At 32.6% G+C, this 22,027-nt stretch overlaps 1 protein-coding gene across 3 annotated transcripts in view; it reads right to left on the bottom strand.

Moving 5' to 3' along the window:
* Positions 1-22,027, bottom strand: part of LOC142332307 (regulator of telomere elongation helicase 1 homolog) — a 366,979-nt gene that overhangs the window by 24,976 nt on the left and 319,976 nt on the right. For all 3 annotated transcript variants that reach the window (XM_075378664.1, XM_075378663.1, XM_075378665.1), the window contains 5 exons: positions 21,826-21,890; positions 18,060-18,222; positions 15,638-15,892; positions 10,338-10,574; positions 8,006-8,254 (listed from right to left, as the gene is read on the bottom strand). In XM_075378664.1, the coding sequence (XP_075234779.1) occupies positions 8,006-8,254; positions 10,338-10,574; positions 15,638-15,892; positions 18,060-18,222; positions 21,826-21,890 (969 nt within the window). The remainder of the gene's footprint in view (positions 1-8,005; positions 8,255-10,337; positions 10,575-15,637; positions 15,893-18,059; positions 18,223-21,825; positions 21,891-22,027) is intronic.

Genomic DNA, 22,027 nt, shown 5'->3' with positions numbered 1-22,027 from the left:
CCATTAATAAGGAGTTAACCGGTAAGCATAAGGTGGCAGATTGGTTGATTGTATCAATGCACAGAGATCTATTATATTCTGTTACTGTATTATGGCAGATAATACAGGTTCACAACGTCGGTTCAAAAGTACTCTGTTTCCAAGTCACGAATACCAAAAGACTTAACCCAACTGGTAATACAAATCTTACAAATGTATACTAATGAATGTATGGTAAAATTAATAATTTCATTTACAAATTTTGAGAGAAATTCAGAACAGATGGTTAAATAGAAAGCCTATAAATATAATAATTCCTAAATAAAAATTACACATTTCTATTGAAAAAAGCGCGTTAATCAGATCAATCTTAGTCCACTAAACAGTTGTACAAATTTTTAATAAATAAGAGTTACTATTACTAAATAAGTGAAGAAAATTAAATTTCCAATTAATTAAAATAAATGAATGAAACAACATTAAATACAGAAATTCAGTTCTTTATGTTAAATTTCTTATTATTTACTTAGTAGTAACCAATTTATTTTTATTTTTTTTTTTAGAATATTTAGTTGCTCAATGTTAAAATGAACTTTTTCAAATCCTTTGTTGATATACAAACTTTTATTAAGAAACCATTAAAACTGCAAGCTTTAGACCATCTTATCTGAATATGCCTACTGCATTTGTAGAGACATTGATTTTGTTGTAAAATTAAGATACATTTGTAAAATTTGATTCATTAGCTACAAACTGTGATAAAATTTAAATTAAATCTTTCTGTTGCTATAATAAAAATAAAAAACAGAGTATTTTCTTTAATTATATATTTCATCAGTAGACCAGGTTCCTAATTTTATTTTCATTACTTTGTGTTACACAAGATATACACTATTTTAACTGAATAATAAAATGTAACAGGTACATAATTTTCTGATTATATACTACATGCCACCGAATGATAAATTATCACAGTATGTTTTTTTTTTTGTTTTTAGTAAGGGGTAGATTATTTTTTCCTTTACATTATCTGTTCTTTTTTTTTTTTTTTTTTTTTTTTTTTTTTTTTTTTTAAGGGCGAAAAACGGTTGAACGTTATCATCGCCCGGAAAATAAATAAATAGATAAATAAATACATAAATAAATAAATAAAAATAATTTTAGGTTTTTAGATAAAATTAAAACTTAAAACTACTATCACAGAAACAAAATCCGGAATGGGTGTAAAAGGCCCATTCTCGGATAACAAAAACACTAATATGTAACTTAAAACTCTGTTAAAAACTATCACATTAAAAATAAATAAAACTTAAAGCTATGTTAAAAACTATCACATTAAAAATAAATAAAACTTAAAACTATGTTAAAAACTATCATTAAAAATAAATAAAACTTAAAACTAAAAAAGGAGATAAAACTTAAAACTAATATCACAAAAATCTTATAACTAATATCACAGACGAATTTAAAAAACATACAAAAAAAATCCGATAGGGAGTGTAAAAGGCTCCCTACTCGGATAACAAAAACAATACATAGGACAATACATACAATTATGAAAGAACACATACTTATTAAATTTTTTGCATTAACCCTATACTATGTAAAAATATAAACATCCGGTTTAAAACCTCCTTATCGTCACGCAAGATACCACGGATGTTACCAGGTAATTTAAATTTACGACGCAATGCCGCATAACATATGCAGTCCACAAGTATGTGGCGCACAGTCATGCGGCAGTTGCATCTTGCGCATAGAGGTGGTTGTCCTCTTGTAAACAGGTACTCGTGTGTGACTCTCGTGTGTCCTATCCGCAATCGACAGAGAACTACTTCCTCACGCCGGGGTTTTCTGTATGAGGAGTTCCATGGTAACACAGAATCTTTAATCTGACGGAGTTTATTATCGACAGTAACTGTCCAATCACCTTGCCACCTTGTTCTTAATAATTGTTTTACATTGTTAATGAAATCAGAAGTAGCAACTCGGGTGGTGAAAGGAGGCTGGTTACATGCTTCTTTGGCAGCGGAATCTGCATGTTCATTACCTGGAATCCCTACGTGGCTAGGGACCCAGCAAAAACTTAATTCTGTGTTGCGATTATTCAACTCAGCGATTGCGTTGTAAATTTCAATGACGATAGGATGTTTGGAATAAAAGTTCTTTAAGGCTTGGAGAGCACTACACGAGTCACTGCAAATAAGAATTTTTCTATATTTAGGGTTAATGATGTTTAGAGCCTTATTTATAGCATATAGTTCAGCGGTAAACACACTCGTAATACTGGGGAGACCAAACATATAAGTTCTCTCATTGACAACAAAAGCACACCCAACCGTATCGTTTTGTTTCGATCCATCAGTGTATACAACCGCGTCTGGTTTCGCCTTGGAGAGAACACACTGAAACATCTGCTGAAAGACGATAGATGGTGTTGATTGTTTATTACATGTAGTCAGGTCAAAATTAAAATTTATGAGGTTTATTCCCCATGGAGGATATGAGCAAGGGTACATAGGAAAGAATGACGGTGTGTCAACATTTATATGCTGCAGCAGACGCCAGGTACGGATACCTACAGGTGCAGTACGACGTGGATGATCCTCATACTTTCCTAGATTAGGATTTTTAAGGACTGACTCAAGAACCGGGTGATTTGGCTGTCCTCTGAGACGAGCAAAATAAGATAATAAGAGCTGGTCTCGTCTATCCCAAAGTGATGGTTCACCACAGTCTACAAGTAAGCTTGCGACAGGACTTGATCTAAACGCGCCTGTAGCAAGCCGAAGGAAAGCATGATGTACACCATCCAGCATTTTAAGCACGGTTTGACGAGCTGATGAGTAGGCCACACAACCGTAATCTAAACGGCAGCGAACAAAGGAATAGTAAAAATGTATCATACATGATCTATCGGCTCCCCACTTCGTGTTAGTAAGGACTCGCATCATATCTAAAATTTTGGAGCATTTTGTTTTCAATTCTTTTAAATGTTTGACCCAAGTAAGACGACTATCAAAAATTAAACCTAAAAACTTAACGTAATTAGAGATAGTAATAGTCTCACCGTTCAGAAAAATTTGCGGAATAGAAGGGTTTCGTAGCCGAGAAAAAACTACACATTTTGTTTTTTCGGATGAAAATGTGAAACCAGTAATCCTGGACCAAGCTTCAAGGTGATATATAGTGTTCTGCAGTAGTCTCTCTGCTGTAGGTGCCGAACGGCTTGCAATGTAGATAGCAAAGTCGTCAGCGAATAGAGAGCATGAGACAGGAGCCTGAACACATTTGGTAATATCATTTATGGCTACAGAAAATAAGGTGGCACTTAATACACTACCTTGGGGCACTCCATTCTCCAAGATGACACTATCTGAGAGCGAATCATCTACACGAACACGAGCCGTTCGGTGATTTATGAATCCCCGGACAAAAGCAAGCATATTGCCCTTGATTCCCCATTTTTGGAGAGTGTTAAGAATACCACGTCGCCAGGCTGTATCATACGCCTTTTTTATATCAAAGAAGATAGCGACGAGGTGTTGCCGATTGAGGAAAGCGTTTTGTATGGCTGTTTCTAGTGACACTAAATGGTCAATGGAAGATCGTCCTTGTCGAAAACCACACTGTTCTGGAGATAGGAAGCCATGTTTCTCCAAGTACCATGTAAGTCTGCGGTTTACCATTCTCTCCATTATTTTACACAACACGCTTGTTAATGAAATAGGGCGATAGCTTGAGGGGTTCGTTTGGTCTTTACCAGGTTTTAGTACTGGTATAATAAATGCTTCTGACCAGCCAGGTGGGAAGACTTGTTCGGAGAATATACCGTTGAAAATATTCAAAAGTTGTTGTAGTGCCGAATTAGGAAGGTGTGAAAGCATGGAAAGGCGAATGTTGTCCGGTCCAGGGGAAGTGTCCCGTGAATTTTTAAGTGCATGTAACAATTCTTTAAATACGAATGGAGTGTTTAATTCACCAACCGAATCACCAATGTTTAACGACAACACCTCCATTTGTATCTTGTACCGTTGAAAATCGTTATTATATGATGAGGTGAGAGACACCGAGCGGAAAGATTTTGCTAGACTATTTGCCACTTCCGACGATGATGAAAGGAGTTCTCCTTCATCAATAAGACCAAGAATAGATTGTTTCGGTGATCCGAAGATTGCACGAATTTTCTTCCATACAGTAGACGTGGAAGTAGTGCGTGAGATAGTGCTCACGTATTTCGTCCATGAATTCCTCTTAGCGTCCAAGAATACTCGACGGCACACCGCTCTAGCCCTGCGGTATAAATTTAGATGTTCTGTTGTGGGCCTACGATTAAATTTACGTAGTGCCTGCCGTCGATTCCTAATAGCAATTTTGCATTCATCGTTCCACCATGGAACGAAAGGACGTCTAGGATTACCCGATGTTTGTGGGATATATCTGTTGGCATTCTTAAGTATCATGGACGTAAAAGAAGAATATTGGTCGAGGATGTTCGCTCCATCGTCATACTGAGATTGGAATGCTTTACAGTATCCGTTCCAATCTGCCTTTTCAACAATCCATCTCCGTGGCATTCTTTTAATCTCGCAGTCTACACCGAAACTAATAATAATTGGTCTATGATCACTGCCGTGATAGTCATCACAAATCGACCAATTAAAATGAGGGAGTACATTCGGTGAGCATATGGAAAGATCAAGGTTAGATACAGCACCAGTTGATAAGGACATAAATGTGTGTGATCCATTATTCAGTAGGCAAAGGTCAAAATCTTGTCTCAATCTGTTTATCATATTTCCTCGAGTGGAGCAGAAGGTTGAGCCCCAGGAAATATGATGGGCATTGAAGTCTCCTACTATTAACGATGGAGATGGTATTTGTGTAAGGAGATTTGAGACATCTAAAGCACTGAACACAGTGTTCGGTGAGAGATACAGATTGCAGATATGCAATTTGAAGGGAATAGTGACCTTTACTGCAATAGCAGGAATGACAGTGGTTAGTTGAATTCTTGTAGCTGACACCCCATTCTTCATGAAAATCGCTACTCCACCACTCTCCCTACTGTCTACTAGGCAGTCGTATCTCTCGCAGAAGTATCCTCTAAATGTAATTCGGTCATGTTGTAGGAGGTGAGTTTCCTGGAAACACATGATTAGTGGATCATGTGAGTGCGCCAGTACTCTAATATCTTCAATGCGGGACCGAATACCTCTAACATTCCACTGAATAATGTTCATAAGTGTAAAAAGCAAATAAAAAAATAAATTTCGGAAACTATATAAAAATTAGTTGTACGTGATTCGGTTTTTCTTTTTTGAATTTTTTATTTTAAAGAACTCCGATGCCCTAGGGTCGGGTGGTTCTTCAACCATATCCTCCAGTATATGAGGAGATGGTGGAGGAGATTTATTTGAATGGGATGCTGTAGTTGACATCCCAGAAGAGATAGTTACGTGGGTTCCCTTTACGGGGAGCTTATTAGGTGGCTTACTGCCAGCTGTGATAGTCGCTATTCGTGGCGGTACGATTTTGGGAATAGGAACTTTCGTATGTATCATACTGTTTGATTCACTAGCTGCGATGGAGGACTTTTGATTCATTTTTGTCAGCTCTGAGATAGTGGCTGTAAGTGAAGCTACTTGATCAGATAGCATCTGAACAAGTTTTTTAAGCTCATTGCAGGATCCGCACTGCTGATTATTAGCATTTGTAGGAATTTGTTTAGTTGTAGCGGTGGCAAAAGATACGTCTGGTTTAACCAGGTTCCGTGAGTTGTTTATCTTTTTATATTCTCTACGTGCAGCCGGAAAAGATAGTTTTTGCTCCGTACAAATTTTGAGAATTGCCTTTTCTTCTTTAAAAGTTGGGCAATCTCGGGAGCGGGCTGTATGTGGACCACTGCAGTTTGCACATTTTTCACTTTCTTCGCAGTTAGTGTCGTTGTGACCTTCTTTACCACATCGAGCACAGATCTCAGTTTTCGTGCAAGATGTTGTAGTATGACCAAAACCTTGGCATCTGAAACATCGCCGTGGGTTGGGTATGAATGGTCGTACCCGAACCGAGAGGTAACCCACTTTGATCTTTTCTGGTGGAACAGGGAGACTGAATGTTAGTATAAGAGACGGTGTCGGTTCTTCTGTTCCGTTCTGCCGTTTCATTATACGTTTCACCTCAACAACATCTTGGTGGCACAGCTCGTCAACTATTTCAGAGATATCTATATCCAGAAGGTCTCTACAAAAAATTACACCCCGGCTCGTATTTAGCGTTTTGTGGCATTCTGCGCTTATATTTATGCCACCCATATTACGGAGACGTAAGATAGATCGACTCTGCTCATCGTTGAATGTTTCAACCAGAATCGATCCGTCGCGTAATTTCCTGATATTCTTCGGGGAGCCACTTGCAGCTGTTATGGTTTTGTTTATTAAAAACGGTGAGACCTTTTGAAGGGAGCCACCTTCCTGACTATTTTTGAGAACAACGAATCTGATATTTTTATATTTTGGTTTTAAGAAATTCTGTTCAGTAGGACTTTTATCCTCGTCAGACGAAGCTGATCGAGGTCTCTTCGCAAGACTTAAAATGGTGGTTTTTTCAGATGGACCACCAACCATCATAGTGTTTATTATTGGAACTGAAATTTTGGTCCCACGAGTACCGGCGAAAAATGGACCACTCCAGCAGAGCGCACGCGTACTGGAGCTAGAGCTAAATACAACTGGGTTCGCCCTGGTGCCCAGAGGACATCGTTCGAGACTCACTACGTAGAGCCATTCACCCATCGGCACGATTTGTTCCCACCTTGGGTTACGGTTGCGTTTCGTAAGATGTCGCAACACCACCGAGTGTAAATGTAAGAAATATCAGTGTAGGTTGTTGTTGTGTAATTGTGTATGTGTGTATGTTGTAATTTATGTAGTGTTCTTGGTGTAGTATATGTGTAAAATGTAAAGTGTTCCGCAGCTCATTGTATAGTGGGAAGAAAAGCTGCGGAGGCTAGGCCCGTGGGGACGCCAACCCCCAAAGTCTTAAAGAATAAGACTCCCCGTCGGGGATTATCTGTTCTGACCGTTCTTGTAACTGTGAAGCTTGTAAAACATCTGGAATACGAACTGCTTCCTATGAAATTAAGATATTCATTACAAAACCAATCCATGGGATACACAAAATGAAAATGTTACTGATAGGGCTAAATATCTTACATTACAATGGGCTTGGCATGCTATCAATTAGGATAATCATCATTGACTTTCTTGAGAAGAAAATGATAACTGGGTGAAAATGTATTTTTACTAAACTGTCTAAATTAGGAAAGAAAAAAAATTACATTCAACGAAAAAGAATGTTCTTTTTACCAAGATAATGCACCAGCTCACCATCCTTCTGCGATTGCAACAACATAGTTTTTTGAGTCACGCTGTGAAATTCTTCTGCATTCTCCTGCTGGCCATACTTAGCATTTCAGACTATTATTTATTTCCAAATATGAAGTAGCTTACTGGAAAGAGATCTATGCAAAATGATGAAATTATTGCCAAAACACCTGCCTATATTGAAGACTTAAAATAAATCATACTGTAAGGGTAAGGGTAATCATACTGTAAGACTTCTATTATGTGTATATACTTGAAAGGAGATTATTTGGAGAAATAAAATATTTTTTTCCGTAAAATTGTGTTTTCTTCATTTTTTTTACACTTATCAATCATTCCGGGTAAGTTATCCAGAGAAAGTCATGAATACTTTAAAAATTCTACTAAATTATGACACATATATGTAGTATACCATAGTGTTTTTTGTTTCGTATATGTAATTTTGCTTTATTTAGTTTATAATGGTCAATATGTTTATAAAATGTAGTGCTAATTTTCTTCTATATCAGCTGATTTTGGCTATAATTCACATGTTTACCTACACCTAAGGTCATAATAGCTAAAAATCATATAATATACATTTCTAAAATAATAATACTACATTAACAAATATGCAAAATACAAATATATTCAAGATTTACCTTTTCAAGACTGTCTAAAGCTCCCAGTAAATCAATAGGCTTAGAATATTCTACCGGTTCCATGATCTGAGAAGATGGATTATTTAATTTCTGGACCTCTTGAATTTTTTGTATATGTGACACTAAATTGGTTGCATTGTTCTCATTATCATCACTATTTTGTTTTTGAGGAGACATTCTACGAGATACTATTTCAGCATTATATGAAAAACTTGCTCCAGGATTCACTGCAGACTGCTTTAGTGATGCCTAAAAAATTAATAATTTTTTATGTATTTACATAAATACCTACTTAAAGAAATCCTGCTTTTTAGAAATTAACAGTAATAACAAAGTTTTAATTAGATATAATACTACTCACCCTTCTAATGAGTGAAGACAGAGAATACATCTGTTTTTCACAGAAAGGGTACATCAATCTTTGAAAAGCACCTGAGATTCAAGTGACACTATCTAAACTTGCCAGTTACCTTGTCTGAAGGAAATATATTATTTTCACTAGTCAGTCTGTAAAGAGATCAGAATACAGGTTTCACTGGTAGAACTAAATATCATCTATATTTTAGTAGGATGGTATTGTGATATGCATCAGCATATTTGGCTTGATAAAGAAATCAAAAGAAACTCCTCACTTTCCCCAAGTAATCCTTACACTATTCGTTATTCGTAGGAATGGATGTGCTAATTTTTAGAGTGACTTATAATTTGTCTTCACTGAAAACTGCTACAGTAGCAGTTAAACTGCTACACTTCATATAATAATTTTAATTTCATCTTTAACAAAGTACATATTACTTACAAAAGTGCATTGTAACTTAGTAATACTTCTTGCAAACCTAAAATAAAATAGACACTTAAGTAGACATAAATAAAATATACACACCTGTAAGGATATAAGAGTATATATGTAAATAATATACAAGGTTTGATAAAAACATACGCAGAATTTTTTAATTTCTCAGGATGTATTAGTCCAATTGTCACAAATGTTTTTTGTGTTGGTACACTTATCCTTAATGTATGTTTACATTGGTAGCCATATTGAATGCTTAGTTTATTGTTGAATTCCGAAAAGGCTACACGTGTTTTTATATGGTTGGCAATATTAACTTGTGGAAAAATGGAACAAAGAATTTGCATTAAATTTTGCTTTAAGAATGGAATAAAGTGCAGCACTACATTGGAAACATTGAATGCTGCTTGTTCAGAATTAAATTCTCTACAAATTTTATTTTACAGTTTTATGTATTTATTACCCGTTTAACATAGGTATTGTACAACAAACATAAAAAAGGGTTTTTTACCCCAATTTATTGGTTTTCATTCCAGATTTCTCAAAAACCACTTAAGATATGGTTCTAGGACCTACTTTATTTGATTGTTCAGGTCAAAAACCATAAGAAATTACTAATTGTCCCCGTTAATTAATGTCCTAAAAATTTCAGTATGATATGTTTATATGAAAATTTTACATTTTTTAACAAGTAGAATTGGTTACAAAAGTCCGGGGAGAATTTCATGATACACACTGAATAATTTTATTTGTTACATCCAAGGATTTCCAGACAACATATGAATTACTGTGTTACTATTACAATAAGATATCCTTTAATATCACTTTCTAGTATTTTATTTCAGTTACAATATCTAAAAAAATAATTTCACCTTATTTTTCGATTTTGTTATACAAACTTTTCATTATTTTACACTAGCTATTCACTTCCCTGATGATTAGTGTCCACTCATTATTCCTGGTACGAACACTGCTATTTATGCCATCCATAAATCTGACAAGTAGTAGAATATTATACGTATGTCGAATAAATAATATACAATAAAAAGTGAAAAATATAGAATATAAAATCATTGAATTCTATGAAAAAACAACTACAAATTTAACAACCTCAAATGATGTACAATTTATACATAAAATTTTATAAAACCACATACTGAATCATGCCGATAAACTCTGTCCACTTACACTCTGATGAATCCCTGATAATTGAAATGTCTGGCGACTGGCAGAAAAAAATAATACAACAGAGATTATATGTATTATTTGACTACATGCTAAAGAGGTTTCCCAATCACTTTAAAGTAGGTATAATTAACAAATAAATCACCTGTATACAGATACACAGAAGCTAAAAAGCTTCTGACAATACATTTCCATGTATTTAAAAGGGGAGTGGATATTTAAAAACACTTTTCAAAAAATCACATTTTAACACATTCTTTTTCATGCAGTTTAGTAAATTAATAATAATAATACTTAACAAAAAAAGATTTTTAAAAATCCATACAAATATATTTAAGATTTTCTGGAACTTACCAAAGAATTAGCATTACGAAAAAATGACGCTAAACTAGAAACAGCAAATCCAAATTTACAATTTTTTATATGAGGTCTTAACCATTTTGATAATGACTTAGTTGTCTGCATACTACCAAACCTACTATCACATAATATTATTGCTCCAAAATCTTTAGCATGTCTTATCACACGACCAACAGCTTGATTAACAGCTCTTGTTGCCTCTAACTGATACCATTCCATTCCACTGTAGCTCTAAAAAATAAAACCAAAATTATTAAAAAAGAACAATAAATTATCATAAGAAAAATAATTACAATCCGAACAAAAAAGAGTTGAACTCTAAATTATTAAATTCATCCCGATGTCATTTAAACAAAGGTCTTATATGTTAGTAAATAAACTTAATTTACATTACTCATATAAAAATTATCCATGTTAACTATTAACTGCCATTTATGAATAGCGCATAACATGAATACTTAAAGAATCAGATCGATGCACCCATTTGTGTTTGCTGTGACTGCCAACTAAGCAGAAACACCACATCCTTGTGGACTGTGTAGATTATGCGGGATTGCACTAGGAATTTATATTAGGAGCTAACATTCAAGATATTCTAGGAAACTATACGAGAATTCAATAAAATATCTTGTTTTTTCTTAAAGTCAGACTCTATATTCAATTATTTAATATTTTTTGTAATTTTTTTTTAGTGTTTTATATTGTGCTTTACTTTTTCCTATTATTCCTATGTTATTCTTAGTTTGTTTGTTAATTTTATTTTTTTATTTTTGTTATTTAGTTTTTATATCTGTTATAATTAGCGCATGTTATAGAATTAATTTATTGTAGAATCATTGCTTCTGAGCAAACCTTTATTGTGTGCCCAAAAAAAAAAAAATAAATAAAAAAACTAGACATTTTCAAATAGCAATTCTTGTTTACCTCACAATACATAAAACATAAAACATACAACAAATTGCCAATCTTTACATTTTATTCATACAAAATCAGTTAAAAGTGAAGTCAACCTTTATAGTAGCATATCACCTACTTCATCCATAAGGTTCTTGATTTAAATCCTGATCAGGCTAATAAAACAAAGAAAAGAAACCCAAATCCTAAGGAAAATAAAAAGACAACACCATAAAAACACTCTGAAGTCAATCGAATAAGAATTCACTAAAACACAGTCGAGAGACTATTACAAAACCTGCAAAAATCATCTCCAAAAATACAAACCCCAACCCTAATAATAAAGAATGAAAACGGTAAACTGGCACATAACAAAAAAGATAACGTGGAAATCCTAGCTAAATATTTCAACATACTCGTATACTGCAACGAACCAACAGAATTTCTAAACTTCAACACAAACACTTCCAGAAAACATCAACCCTCCCACAATAAAAGAAGTCTACCAAGCACTAGGTGAGATGAAGAATAACAAAGCAGCAAGAGAAGATCAGACTTTTGTAGAGATCTGGAAGCACGCAAGAAGATCAGCAAAACCTGCCCTTCATTAACAGCTTGTCAAAATCAAAGAACTACAAGAACACTGGACGACAGCCCTCATCCATCCGCCACATAATAAAGGGGAAAAATCAGACCCTAACAATTACAGGGGAATCTCACTCTTACACACAACAAACAAAATTATTTCAAGAATCATCCTCAACAGGATCAGTCTACAACCCAAGAAACAACTAGGAGAATACCAGGGAAGTTTCAGACCCTGGAGAAGCTGTCCACACCAGATCATGAGTCTCAAGCTAATAATGGATTACAACAGGAGAAGAAAGAGAGACATGGTGCGATAACATTTGTAGATTTCAAGAAAGCTTATGACTGCATCCACAGAAAATCCCAACTAAAAATTCTAAGACAATCGAAACTACATATCAAATTAAAAAACATGATAAAACTGACCCTCAAAAACACTAAGTCAAAGGTAAAATTCAGAGGCGAGCTCTCAGAAGCTTTTGAGATCAAAACAGGACTGTGCCAAGGGGATGGGCTCTCACTGCTATTATTTAACTAGGCTCTAGAAATGGTAATGAGGGAATGGCTCAAAAAATGCCCAAAAACACTCATTTCACACTCACAACATAAACATTTTCAACACTAGAAAGGGCACAAAGATGGGAACGTATAAAAAAGTACTGGGAGGACCTCAAGGTCCAAACAGTCCCATCGAAGACGAAGATAATGGACTGACTAAAGTGATCCTATGTGGTCATAAAAGATAAAAAATGTTTAATTTTAAAACTGATCTTTTTATTTATTTTTTTTTTTGTTTTCTTATAACATTTCAATTGGAAGTGAGGGTGTGGATTGGAGCTGCCAAGACATTCTTTGATGTTGAAAAATTACATCAAGATAAAAAGCATAAATGTTCTCTATTAGAATCTTGCACAAATCAGCCACTGCAGACTGTGGTGGTTGATATATCATGAGTAAGAGTATGCTATACATACAATTTTTTAGGTATTTTAGGCCAAGCTCTAGAAATCCTCTTTTAGACTGAGATGTATAGGGTCAGCTCTGCTTATTAGACTTAAAATTTATGAAACATTTCCTTTATTATAATTCTGAAGATCAGCAAGAGTTTCAAGGATCACCGTTAGGATGCCTAGCAACTTCTTAGGGTAGATACTTAATTTGTGGACAAAAGTCTTTGTATCTGCATTTTAATCTTTAATTTATTTGAAGCTGATCAATATAAAATTGTTAACCAGTAAAATATACTGTTTCCGTATTTGTTAAGGAGGGTTTTCCTATCAGAATCAGACCTTGGGAGTAAGTAATTCTTTGAATGACCTTACCTCATTTCCATAGTGTTAATTTTTCAGTATCAATGTATTCACTATAACCTGAATTACCTGATTTTAATATAATTTTCCTCTAACCTGAAATTTTTTTTGACAGTTAGTAAATCTTCCTATTACAAAATTAAAGGAATATTGAATGTTCTAAGAGAATGTATAGTCCACCAAGATTTCTAATAGAATTTTTTGCAAGCTTTTTTTCCCCAGTTCTCCTTAAAATTTCTTTACTGAGATTATTAACAAAAAACTAATTTTCTATATTCTTCTGTAACAAAACATTTAAAATTCCCCATTTTTCATTAAAGCTCTTGAACAATTATTTATTCATTATTTTCTACTGTAAAGAACCATTATCCACATACAATAGATGGTGAGTAATTCAAATTAACTGAGGCATAGTTCAGTTTATGTTTGTTTCGACAAGAAAAGAATAATAAAAAAACATTAAAATAGATGGTGGCAAACCTACAAATATATATTTATGTTATGCTTAACTGTATACAGTTATGCTTAACTGTAACTTAAGCAATACAAATTTAATAATTTGTATAATTAATATTTCTTAAAAAAAAATAAATAAAAGGTAGAAAATTGGACAGTCGAATAACTACAAAAAAAAAATGCTTTAAAACAGCTTAAAACAAATAAAAAAAAGTACTAAAAGGGCTTTTTTATTATATAAAAGAATTGTTAATTTCTTGCCAAAACAATATTTTTCCATTTCACTGTTATTACAAGAGTTGTGTTAGACAAAATTTCAGGTCAATGCTTGCATTTAGGTAACAAAGTCCTGATCCAGTGAAACTTTCAACAAGAGTGGAAGCAATATTAATGTCATTTACCTCTTAATCTTCATTTAAATCATTCTCTCTAGTTTGATATAAGTAAACTTCTTTACATCATGTTCTCTATTTATTTAAGTATTATTTAAAATCTTCCTTTATTTATCCTTTGCAATTTAAATTGTCAAAAACTATAGTTATCAATATTCTCAAATCTAAATATTTAGCTGACTGTTCCTTTGAATTAACAACATTCAATTACCTAAGTGTTATATTTTTTACTAATTTTAATTACTAACTTAGCAAAAGGGGATATTTAGCACAAAACTATAAATTATAAAGTAAACACAAAATAAATATATATACACGAGGTGTGATCAAAAAATACAGAGAATGAATTTTTATAGCGGCAACTGCCGACACTACATCCATATGCTGTAATTTGTCCAATAGCGTGATCAACTGAGACAGGCAGGGACAAAATTTAACACGTTCGAGCTTGCCAGTCAGCTGCCAGAGCCACTAGAGTGAGGTTGTGTCTACCGTGTCTGTCGCGCAACATGGATTTTGAACAACGCATCGACATTAAATTTTGTTTTAAGTTGCAAAAGAGTGCCAAAGAAGCTAACGAAATGTTAGAATCGGTGTACGGCAATAATGCGGTAACTTTGAAGACTGTGTACAAGTGGTATGACCGATTTAAAAACGGAAATGAGTCTGTTGAAGATGAGCAGCATGCGGGACGTCTAGTAACCTCAAAAACAGTTGAAAATGTGCAAAAAGTGGAAACAATGGTTCGTTAAAACAGGCGAATGACTATTCGAGAGCTATCAGAAGATCTTAACATCTCGTACGGATCCGTTCAAACCATTTCAACTAATGAATTGTAAATGAGACGAGTGAGTGCAAAATTTGTTCCCAGACTTTTGAGTGATGAACAGAAGGAAAATTGTGGGTCAATTTCCACAGGGTTGAAGGGTCGTCTTCATGCAGATCCGGACTTCATGGCCAAAATTGTACTCGTAACTGGAGATGAAAGTTGGGTCTATGGCTATGACCCTGAGACCAAAATGCAGAGTTCCCAATGGAAAACCAGTTCATCTCCTCGCCCTAAAAAGACACGTCAGTCAAAATCCAACATCAAGGTCATGCTCGTTTTTTTCGATAGTGAGGGCATAGTGCGATCAGAGTTCGTTCCAAGGGGAACAACTGTAAACTCTGAATTTTATAAGGGTGTACTGCAATGTTTGCGAAACGACATACGAAGAAAGCGACCAGAAAAATGGACCAATGGCTTCCTTCTTCACCACGACAACGCGCCGTGTCACACCTCGCTTCTCATTCGCGAGTTTTTGGCCGAAAAAAGTGTTCCTGTCTGTCCACATCCGCCATACTCACCAGATTTGGCACCATGCGACTTTTGGCTCTTCCCAAAAATTAAAACTGTGCTTAAAGGAAAACGTTTTGACACCATTGCTGATATTGAGAGGGCCACGACCGAGCAGCTGAAAGCCCTTCCGAAAGACACCTTCCAGAAATGCCTCCAGTCATGGAGTCAACGTTGGGATAAGTGCACTGCTAGCCAAGGACAGTACTTTGAAGGAGATTAAATCGAATTCTATGTAACCTTATTACTTTTTTTAATAAAAAATTATTCACCGTATTTTTTGATCACACCTCGTACATAAAGCACCCATAAAAATACCTGTTTATCATTTCTATTTTGATCAAGAAACTGTCTTTTTAATACGACACGTGCATCTTTAAATGGAGGATATGGTAAACCAGTAATAATTACTGCACGACCTTTACAATCTGCAAAATCCAAACCTTCAGAGACTTTCCCACGACACACAGCTAATAATATTGCTCCTCTAGAATTTTGTTCATTAATTTTTTCATAGTATTTATTAATTACTTCATTTAATACCTCTCTTCGTTGCGGTTCAACAAATATCATCTGTAAAGTAAAAAATGCAAACCATGATTAACAATACTCAAAAAACAATAGTCAACAGTGAACAAAAAACTCTATTAATCATTATTTGCTTTTTTAACAATAATTTTTTTTTTTATTATTATTATAAGTAGGACTATTTAAATGGAAAATTAAACTCAGAATTTGTGTGACTTTTTACAGGCCTTTTTTTTCTGTTTAGCCTCCAGAACCACCATCAGGATTACTTCAGAGGATGATTGAGGAGATATATATGAGTGAAAATGAAGCGGATGTAGTCTTGAATAGTCTCAGGTTGACTATTTTTGAGATGTGTGGTTAACTGGAACCCAACCACCATCCACAATCTAGTATTCAAATCTATATAAAAGTAACTGCCTTTATTAGAATTTGAACCCTAGAACTCTCAACTTCAAAATCAGCTGATATGCGGAGGCCCTTTCACCACTAGACCAAACCAGTGGGGTTTTATCACAAGCCTATCAATACATATCCTTCTTTGTCAGTAAAGCTTACCTGTTACTATAGGTAAGGCCACCATGTTACCATGTTAAAAGGTTATAATCAGAATTCTCTGCCAGAATTATGTAAAGAACAAATTAAATGTTGACCGCTCACAGAAAACCTTTTTACCTTCTTAAAATTTTTCATAGCATAAAACAATGGTCTTTAACAGCACAATGGCCTTTTTTTGCAAGCTACAAAATAAATTCTTACTATGAAAATATAGTAAGGGACATTGTGAATGGATATTATTATGTAACTTCTTTAGTGAATAAATAAAACAAAAATCAAAATGTGATAAATTAGCAAATAAGCTCATCAATCGCGCAGGGGATAGAGTAATTAAGTAAAGGTTGTCAAATTTAACAACCTTGATATATCCTTAAATAGCATGATATTGCATCGACACAAAATTAAACATATAGGAAGTGCATAAGTCATTGAAATTAAAGAAGAATTATGTTAAACAACATAACCTTAAATGGGAACTGCCGATAGTGAAATATTTCTATGATTTATGGATCATTCATTTCAATAGTTTATTTTTTTTAAATGTATTTACTATTAACATAAAAAATTAAAAAGAATTAATCCTATTGTAGATAAACAACTGAAGGAATATCAAAGGAAATTTAGGAAAGTAACATTATGTGCAATTTTCTCAAAATCTCAAACGGCAGTGAAACAAGTAAACAAAAAAAAAATAGAGAAAGTAGGGCAAAAAATTTCCTTCAAAAAGACAATGCACAATGAACATTAATGATTTCAGCATCAAAGATTATAATGTAAAAATCCATTAGTAATAATGATTTTTACAATGAAATTGTTATTATAATAATGATTGTTTATCTTACTTTATGTAAAACTAAATTATTTTAAATAAAAATTGAAGGATGTGGCTAATATTTGAATTAAAACAATGCTTTGATGGTTTACAGGTCAAGGAATATCACATTTTTATTAGCAACCTCGACTTGTTCAGACCTATAAGATGTGATTTAGAATTTTTTTTGTCATTACAGGGTATTTTTTTTTTATAGCAGTTGTTTTTCATAATTTATCTAAAAAAAAATTAATTTGAAGTCAAGTTTGGTATCTAAATTTTATATTCCCCATAACCATCAAAACATTGTTTTTTTGTCTTTTTTTTAGATATTAGCCACTTCTTTTAATTTATATTCAAACTTTTTTTTTTTTATTTCTTTTAGATCAAACTAATTTATTTTTACATAACTTACGATTTTTACAAATTCAATGAAACTAAGAGAAGTCAGATTCCATCAGAAAATGAAGTTATTATAATCTTTACCAACTTATACGAATGAATTAGGCTCACAAAACAATTAATTCTTTAACCGCATTTAAATCAAAAGGGATGGAAATCAATTGACCTTAGTTGTTGATAAATACCTAAAAGAAATAAAAATATCTGAAGAAATGTACAAGATAGAACAACGTTCAGAAAACTGATACAAGATTTCAAGTGTTTCCAAGAGACGGAGAAAAAATAAACCATCATCTAATTAGAAGAAAAGACAAAAACAAAACAAAAGAATAAAGAACTACTGGAAGTCAGGAAAGAAAACCCCCCAAAAGAAAGAAAAATCAATGTTGCTTCAAGTAGTCCTTGACCAATTCCAAAAACAAAAGAGAAGATAAAAATTACCTTATTATTATTAATTTTAGTCCATAATCCTTCTTGTTGCCAAAAATTAACAGCCAAATCCATTGTCGGATATGATGGAAAGAATACTAATAAACCATCAGGAATAATTCTTGAAAAATTTTGCAGAGTCAAACCAAGTTCTTTCAAATACTCTGTTTTATTTCTACAAAAAAAAAATAACCATTTATGCACTTAAATAAAAAATAAAAAAAAATAAGTAAGAGCTAATTCTAAAAAAATGTGTGAGAAATATGCATATATCAGCTAAATTTTCAAACAAAAAGCTATATCCTTCATAATAATAAAAAATAATTTTCATATATGAGTAAAAACTGTCTTAAAAATTCTTCGCAATATCTTCAAAATTCATTAAAATATCATTAATCTTATACATAAAAATAAAAACCCTTGAAATCAAAATAATTTTTATAAAAATTAACAAATTGGTAATTTACAAACATTAACTGTACAAGTATAACATTTAACATTTGATGAAAGGTTATAAAAATTAGCTCTTAGAGCCACTGTTAAACATAAACTAATCAAAATAAAATTGATAATTCAGTCAGTCTGAACTAAATTCAAAGAATGAAATCGAAGAAATAGAAGATGATAATGACAAATAAGAATTACCACGGAAAAAATTAATAAATTTAAGGTATTAAATCTCTGGATGTCATTTACAGTGTTATTAAATCAAGCCCAATAGATAAGAAAAAAGGCAAATCATGAAGTAAAGTATTTATAGCTTGTTACATCTTCAGATTTCCAGGACCAAATGTGTAGTTAATTAGAATTCAATGTGATAATCGTAATCAGAAATTGCTTTCTTACTGATAATACTAGTCTACAAATTGGAAAAATATTTTCTGAACAGAAACACCAATAAGTGAATTTTATTATTTTTTGAATGTTGAATCTGAAAATGAATTCAGTTTTTTCCATCACCCATCACATTGTTGTTATACACCCTTTAAAAATTTCTAAACGGTATAAAATTTTGAAAATGATAAAATTTATAGATATAATAAATTTTGTAATGCGTTATATATATTTTCAATACTCATATTTTATTTTGCTTATTAAATAATAACCATTTATGCACCTTGGAAAAAATAATAACTAAGAGCTAATTCTAAAAAATGTTTAACCTTTTGAAATATAATTATTACAGATAAAACATACCTAAAATATTTTATGACTGAACTAATAAATTGCTTCTTCCTTTTGTGTAGAAACCCACAGTATCCACTCATCATCAATTCATCTCATCTACCTTGGTAACATTGCTCTGTTTGCAATATATCTTGGTGGAAGCATTCACCTTGCTCATCACATGCAGCGCCCAAATTTGGTGGGAAAAAACACAAGATGGGAATTCAAAAATTGAATTTTTAATGACCCAATTACCCAAATTTTTAGTTTAACAAAAGATTTTATACTAAAAAGAGAATCACTACTTTCTGTTTTGTTATTTCCAGGAAGTTATGAACAACATCCTTAAGTGACTTCCATGTCACTAGCTCTACATTATTCAACTTGTCAAAATTTTTGTGGAATAATTTTCAAATTTGGGGTCAATAAATATTCCTTTTTTTAATTTGCCTTTACTCAACTTAGGAAACGTTTGTCTTAAACATTTAAATCCATCTCCTTCTTATACAGTGCTTTAACAAACTACATCAAACCCAAGTTTATACGTAAAGGTCTAAAATAACATTCTGAGTGTTGACTGAAGGAACATACTTAATATTTTTTTGGTCCAGGAATGAAAGTGTCTCTTTTTGGCCATTCTTTAACCACATAATGTTCACTTGTTGCACAACTATGCCCTGAACATAAACAAATAGCTGTAGTTTGTAAAGCCACCTTGCAGATCAAGAAGACCAATAACTTTGAGGTTACCTCCGTACATCATAAAGAAGCATTGTAACTGACTGCTTTAAAAATTCATGACGTACTTTCATTTGAGTACTTCATTCAGCCTGAATTACTGCTATAGATAGATTCTTGTTTGAATTATGCTGTAGCACTGCTTTTAAGCTTGTTTTTGATGAATCATCAGCATCAAAAGCAATACCAAGATCAGGCATCAAACCTTTAATACCGCAACAAGAACACAGCAGATCTTTTATAGTGAATACTTCTTCATCAATTCTTTATTTCTGTTTCTAGGCTATGAAATTTTGATTTCCTTAATCAACAAATTCCACTTCTGTAAGCATAAACCTAGAAGTTCTGCTTGCTATTTTGATAAATTCAACTTGCAAACTAAGGTTAAATTCCACTTCCATGTCATTCACTGTTTGATTTTTCTGGTATGAAACAATCATCTCTTGAAGTCTGTGCCACCGCAGTATTTTCAGAACATTTCTCTTCAGAATCTGAAATCTCCTGCCAGGAAATTGTGGTTGTCAGAATAAATAAATCATCTCGATGAGCATCAGTCTCATAGCCAGTAGAACATCTAGGTACACAATAATACCTTTATTTTTTTTAAAGAAAAACCAGTGGCATCTGTTAAACAGAAGATGCAGTCGTCAAAATGATTTCTTGGTTCGTGCCAAACCATAGGTATAGCAAAATGCAAATGCTCCTTTTTTCCTTATAATTAATTACATGAGCTTAACATGACATCTGATATACTTTACATGTGGTGCCCTTTGTTTATCATAATCTAACAGAAAATAAATAAACTAATAAGCTAACTAAAATAAACTAAAAGAAAATAACTAAATCAACTCGCACAGTTCAACACATACAAGTTTAACCACCAATGGCTTTAGCTACACTGAAAGATTGGATGCTTTCACATAGAGATATTATTCTAGTTTTAATCATTATTTAAATTGTGGTCAGAATGTCAAAATTTGATGCAGCTTTTACTTATCCTGCAATTAATCACAGGCATGTTTTTAACGTAATGCACAAGATAACAGATCATTTCTACTATGTGTCAAAAATGACATACTAGGGATCTTTACAATAAGGTAATTAAAAAACATAACATGATAGAAAATTTTTTATTACATTTTCTGTTACAACATAAAATATTCTTTATAAAACACTCACTAATGTACCTATTCTGAAAATTGTATAGACCAGTGCAATCATTTTAATTTTTTTAATTATAAACTAATTATTTTTTTTATTTTTTATTATTTTTTATAATTACTGACCTGTTATTTTTTGTAATCTGTATAATTTTTCTTAGTTATCAGAGCACATTATTGCTTTTGGTTCTTCCTACAATTTTTTTATTAATTATGAACCTATTGTTGCTTTTGTATCTGTTAATTTTTACTAATTATGAAGTTATTTAACCTTTTATCTTTCTCATTATTTTTTGTCACTTACAAACTTACTATTACTTTTCTAATAGTAAAAAATCATAAAATATTGTTAATTTTTCTATTTTTTTGTTAATTATGAAATGTTGCAGTTCTATTACTACTCTGTTAATCATGCGGCCAAAAGCAAATCTTATGTTAATATTTTCTAAGCTGTGCTGTAAATGCTGTGTAATAAAGACTATTATTATTTACTGTAAAGAGGAAAATCAAGAAACCAATAAAATTAAAATGTTTAGTTTGGCATCAAACTGTCTACCTCGTACATAGGACTAACTTTCTGCACATCCGAAAACTCAGACCAATTTGATGACTGATATAAATAAGTAAGAAAGAAAAACCATAAAATTCAAAATTAATGGAGATGGTTTTCAATATTTTTTAAATACACATTAAAATATTAGCATTTTATTTACCTATTTTCATATGTTGATTTCAATTCTGTATTAGTTGGTCCTCTTGCAACCACAGAGACACAAACCTAAAATAAATCCAAAACGTAACTTATACATTTTAAAATGCTAAATTTTTTTTAAAACACAGTTAAATGTAGGGAAAGAAGAGTTATTTTCAATCTGCAGAGGAATATAGTAGCATTTTTAAGAATAGAAGATGAAG

The sequence above is a fragment of the Lycorma delicatula genome, chromosome 11 (assembly GCF_047948215.1).
Source record: "Lycorma delicatula isolate Av1 chromosome 11, ASM4794821v1, whole genome shotgun sequence".
Taxonomy (NCBI): Eukaryota; Metazoa; Arthropoda; class Insecta; order Hemiptera; family Fulgoridae; genus Lycorma; species Lycorma delicatula.
This window is presented reverse-complemented; position numbering and strand designations above follow the sequence as displayed.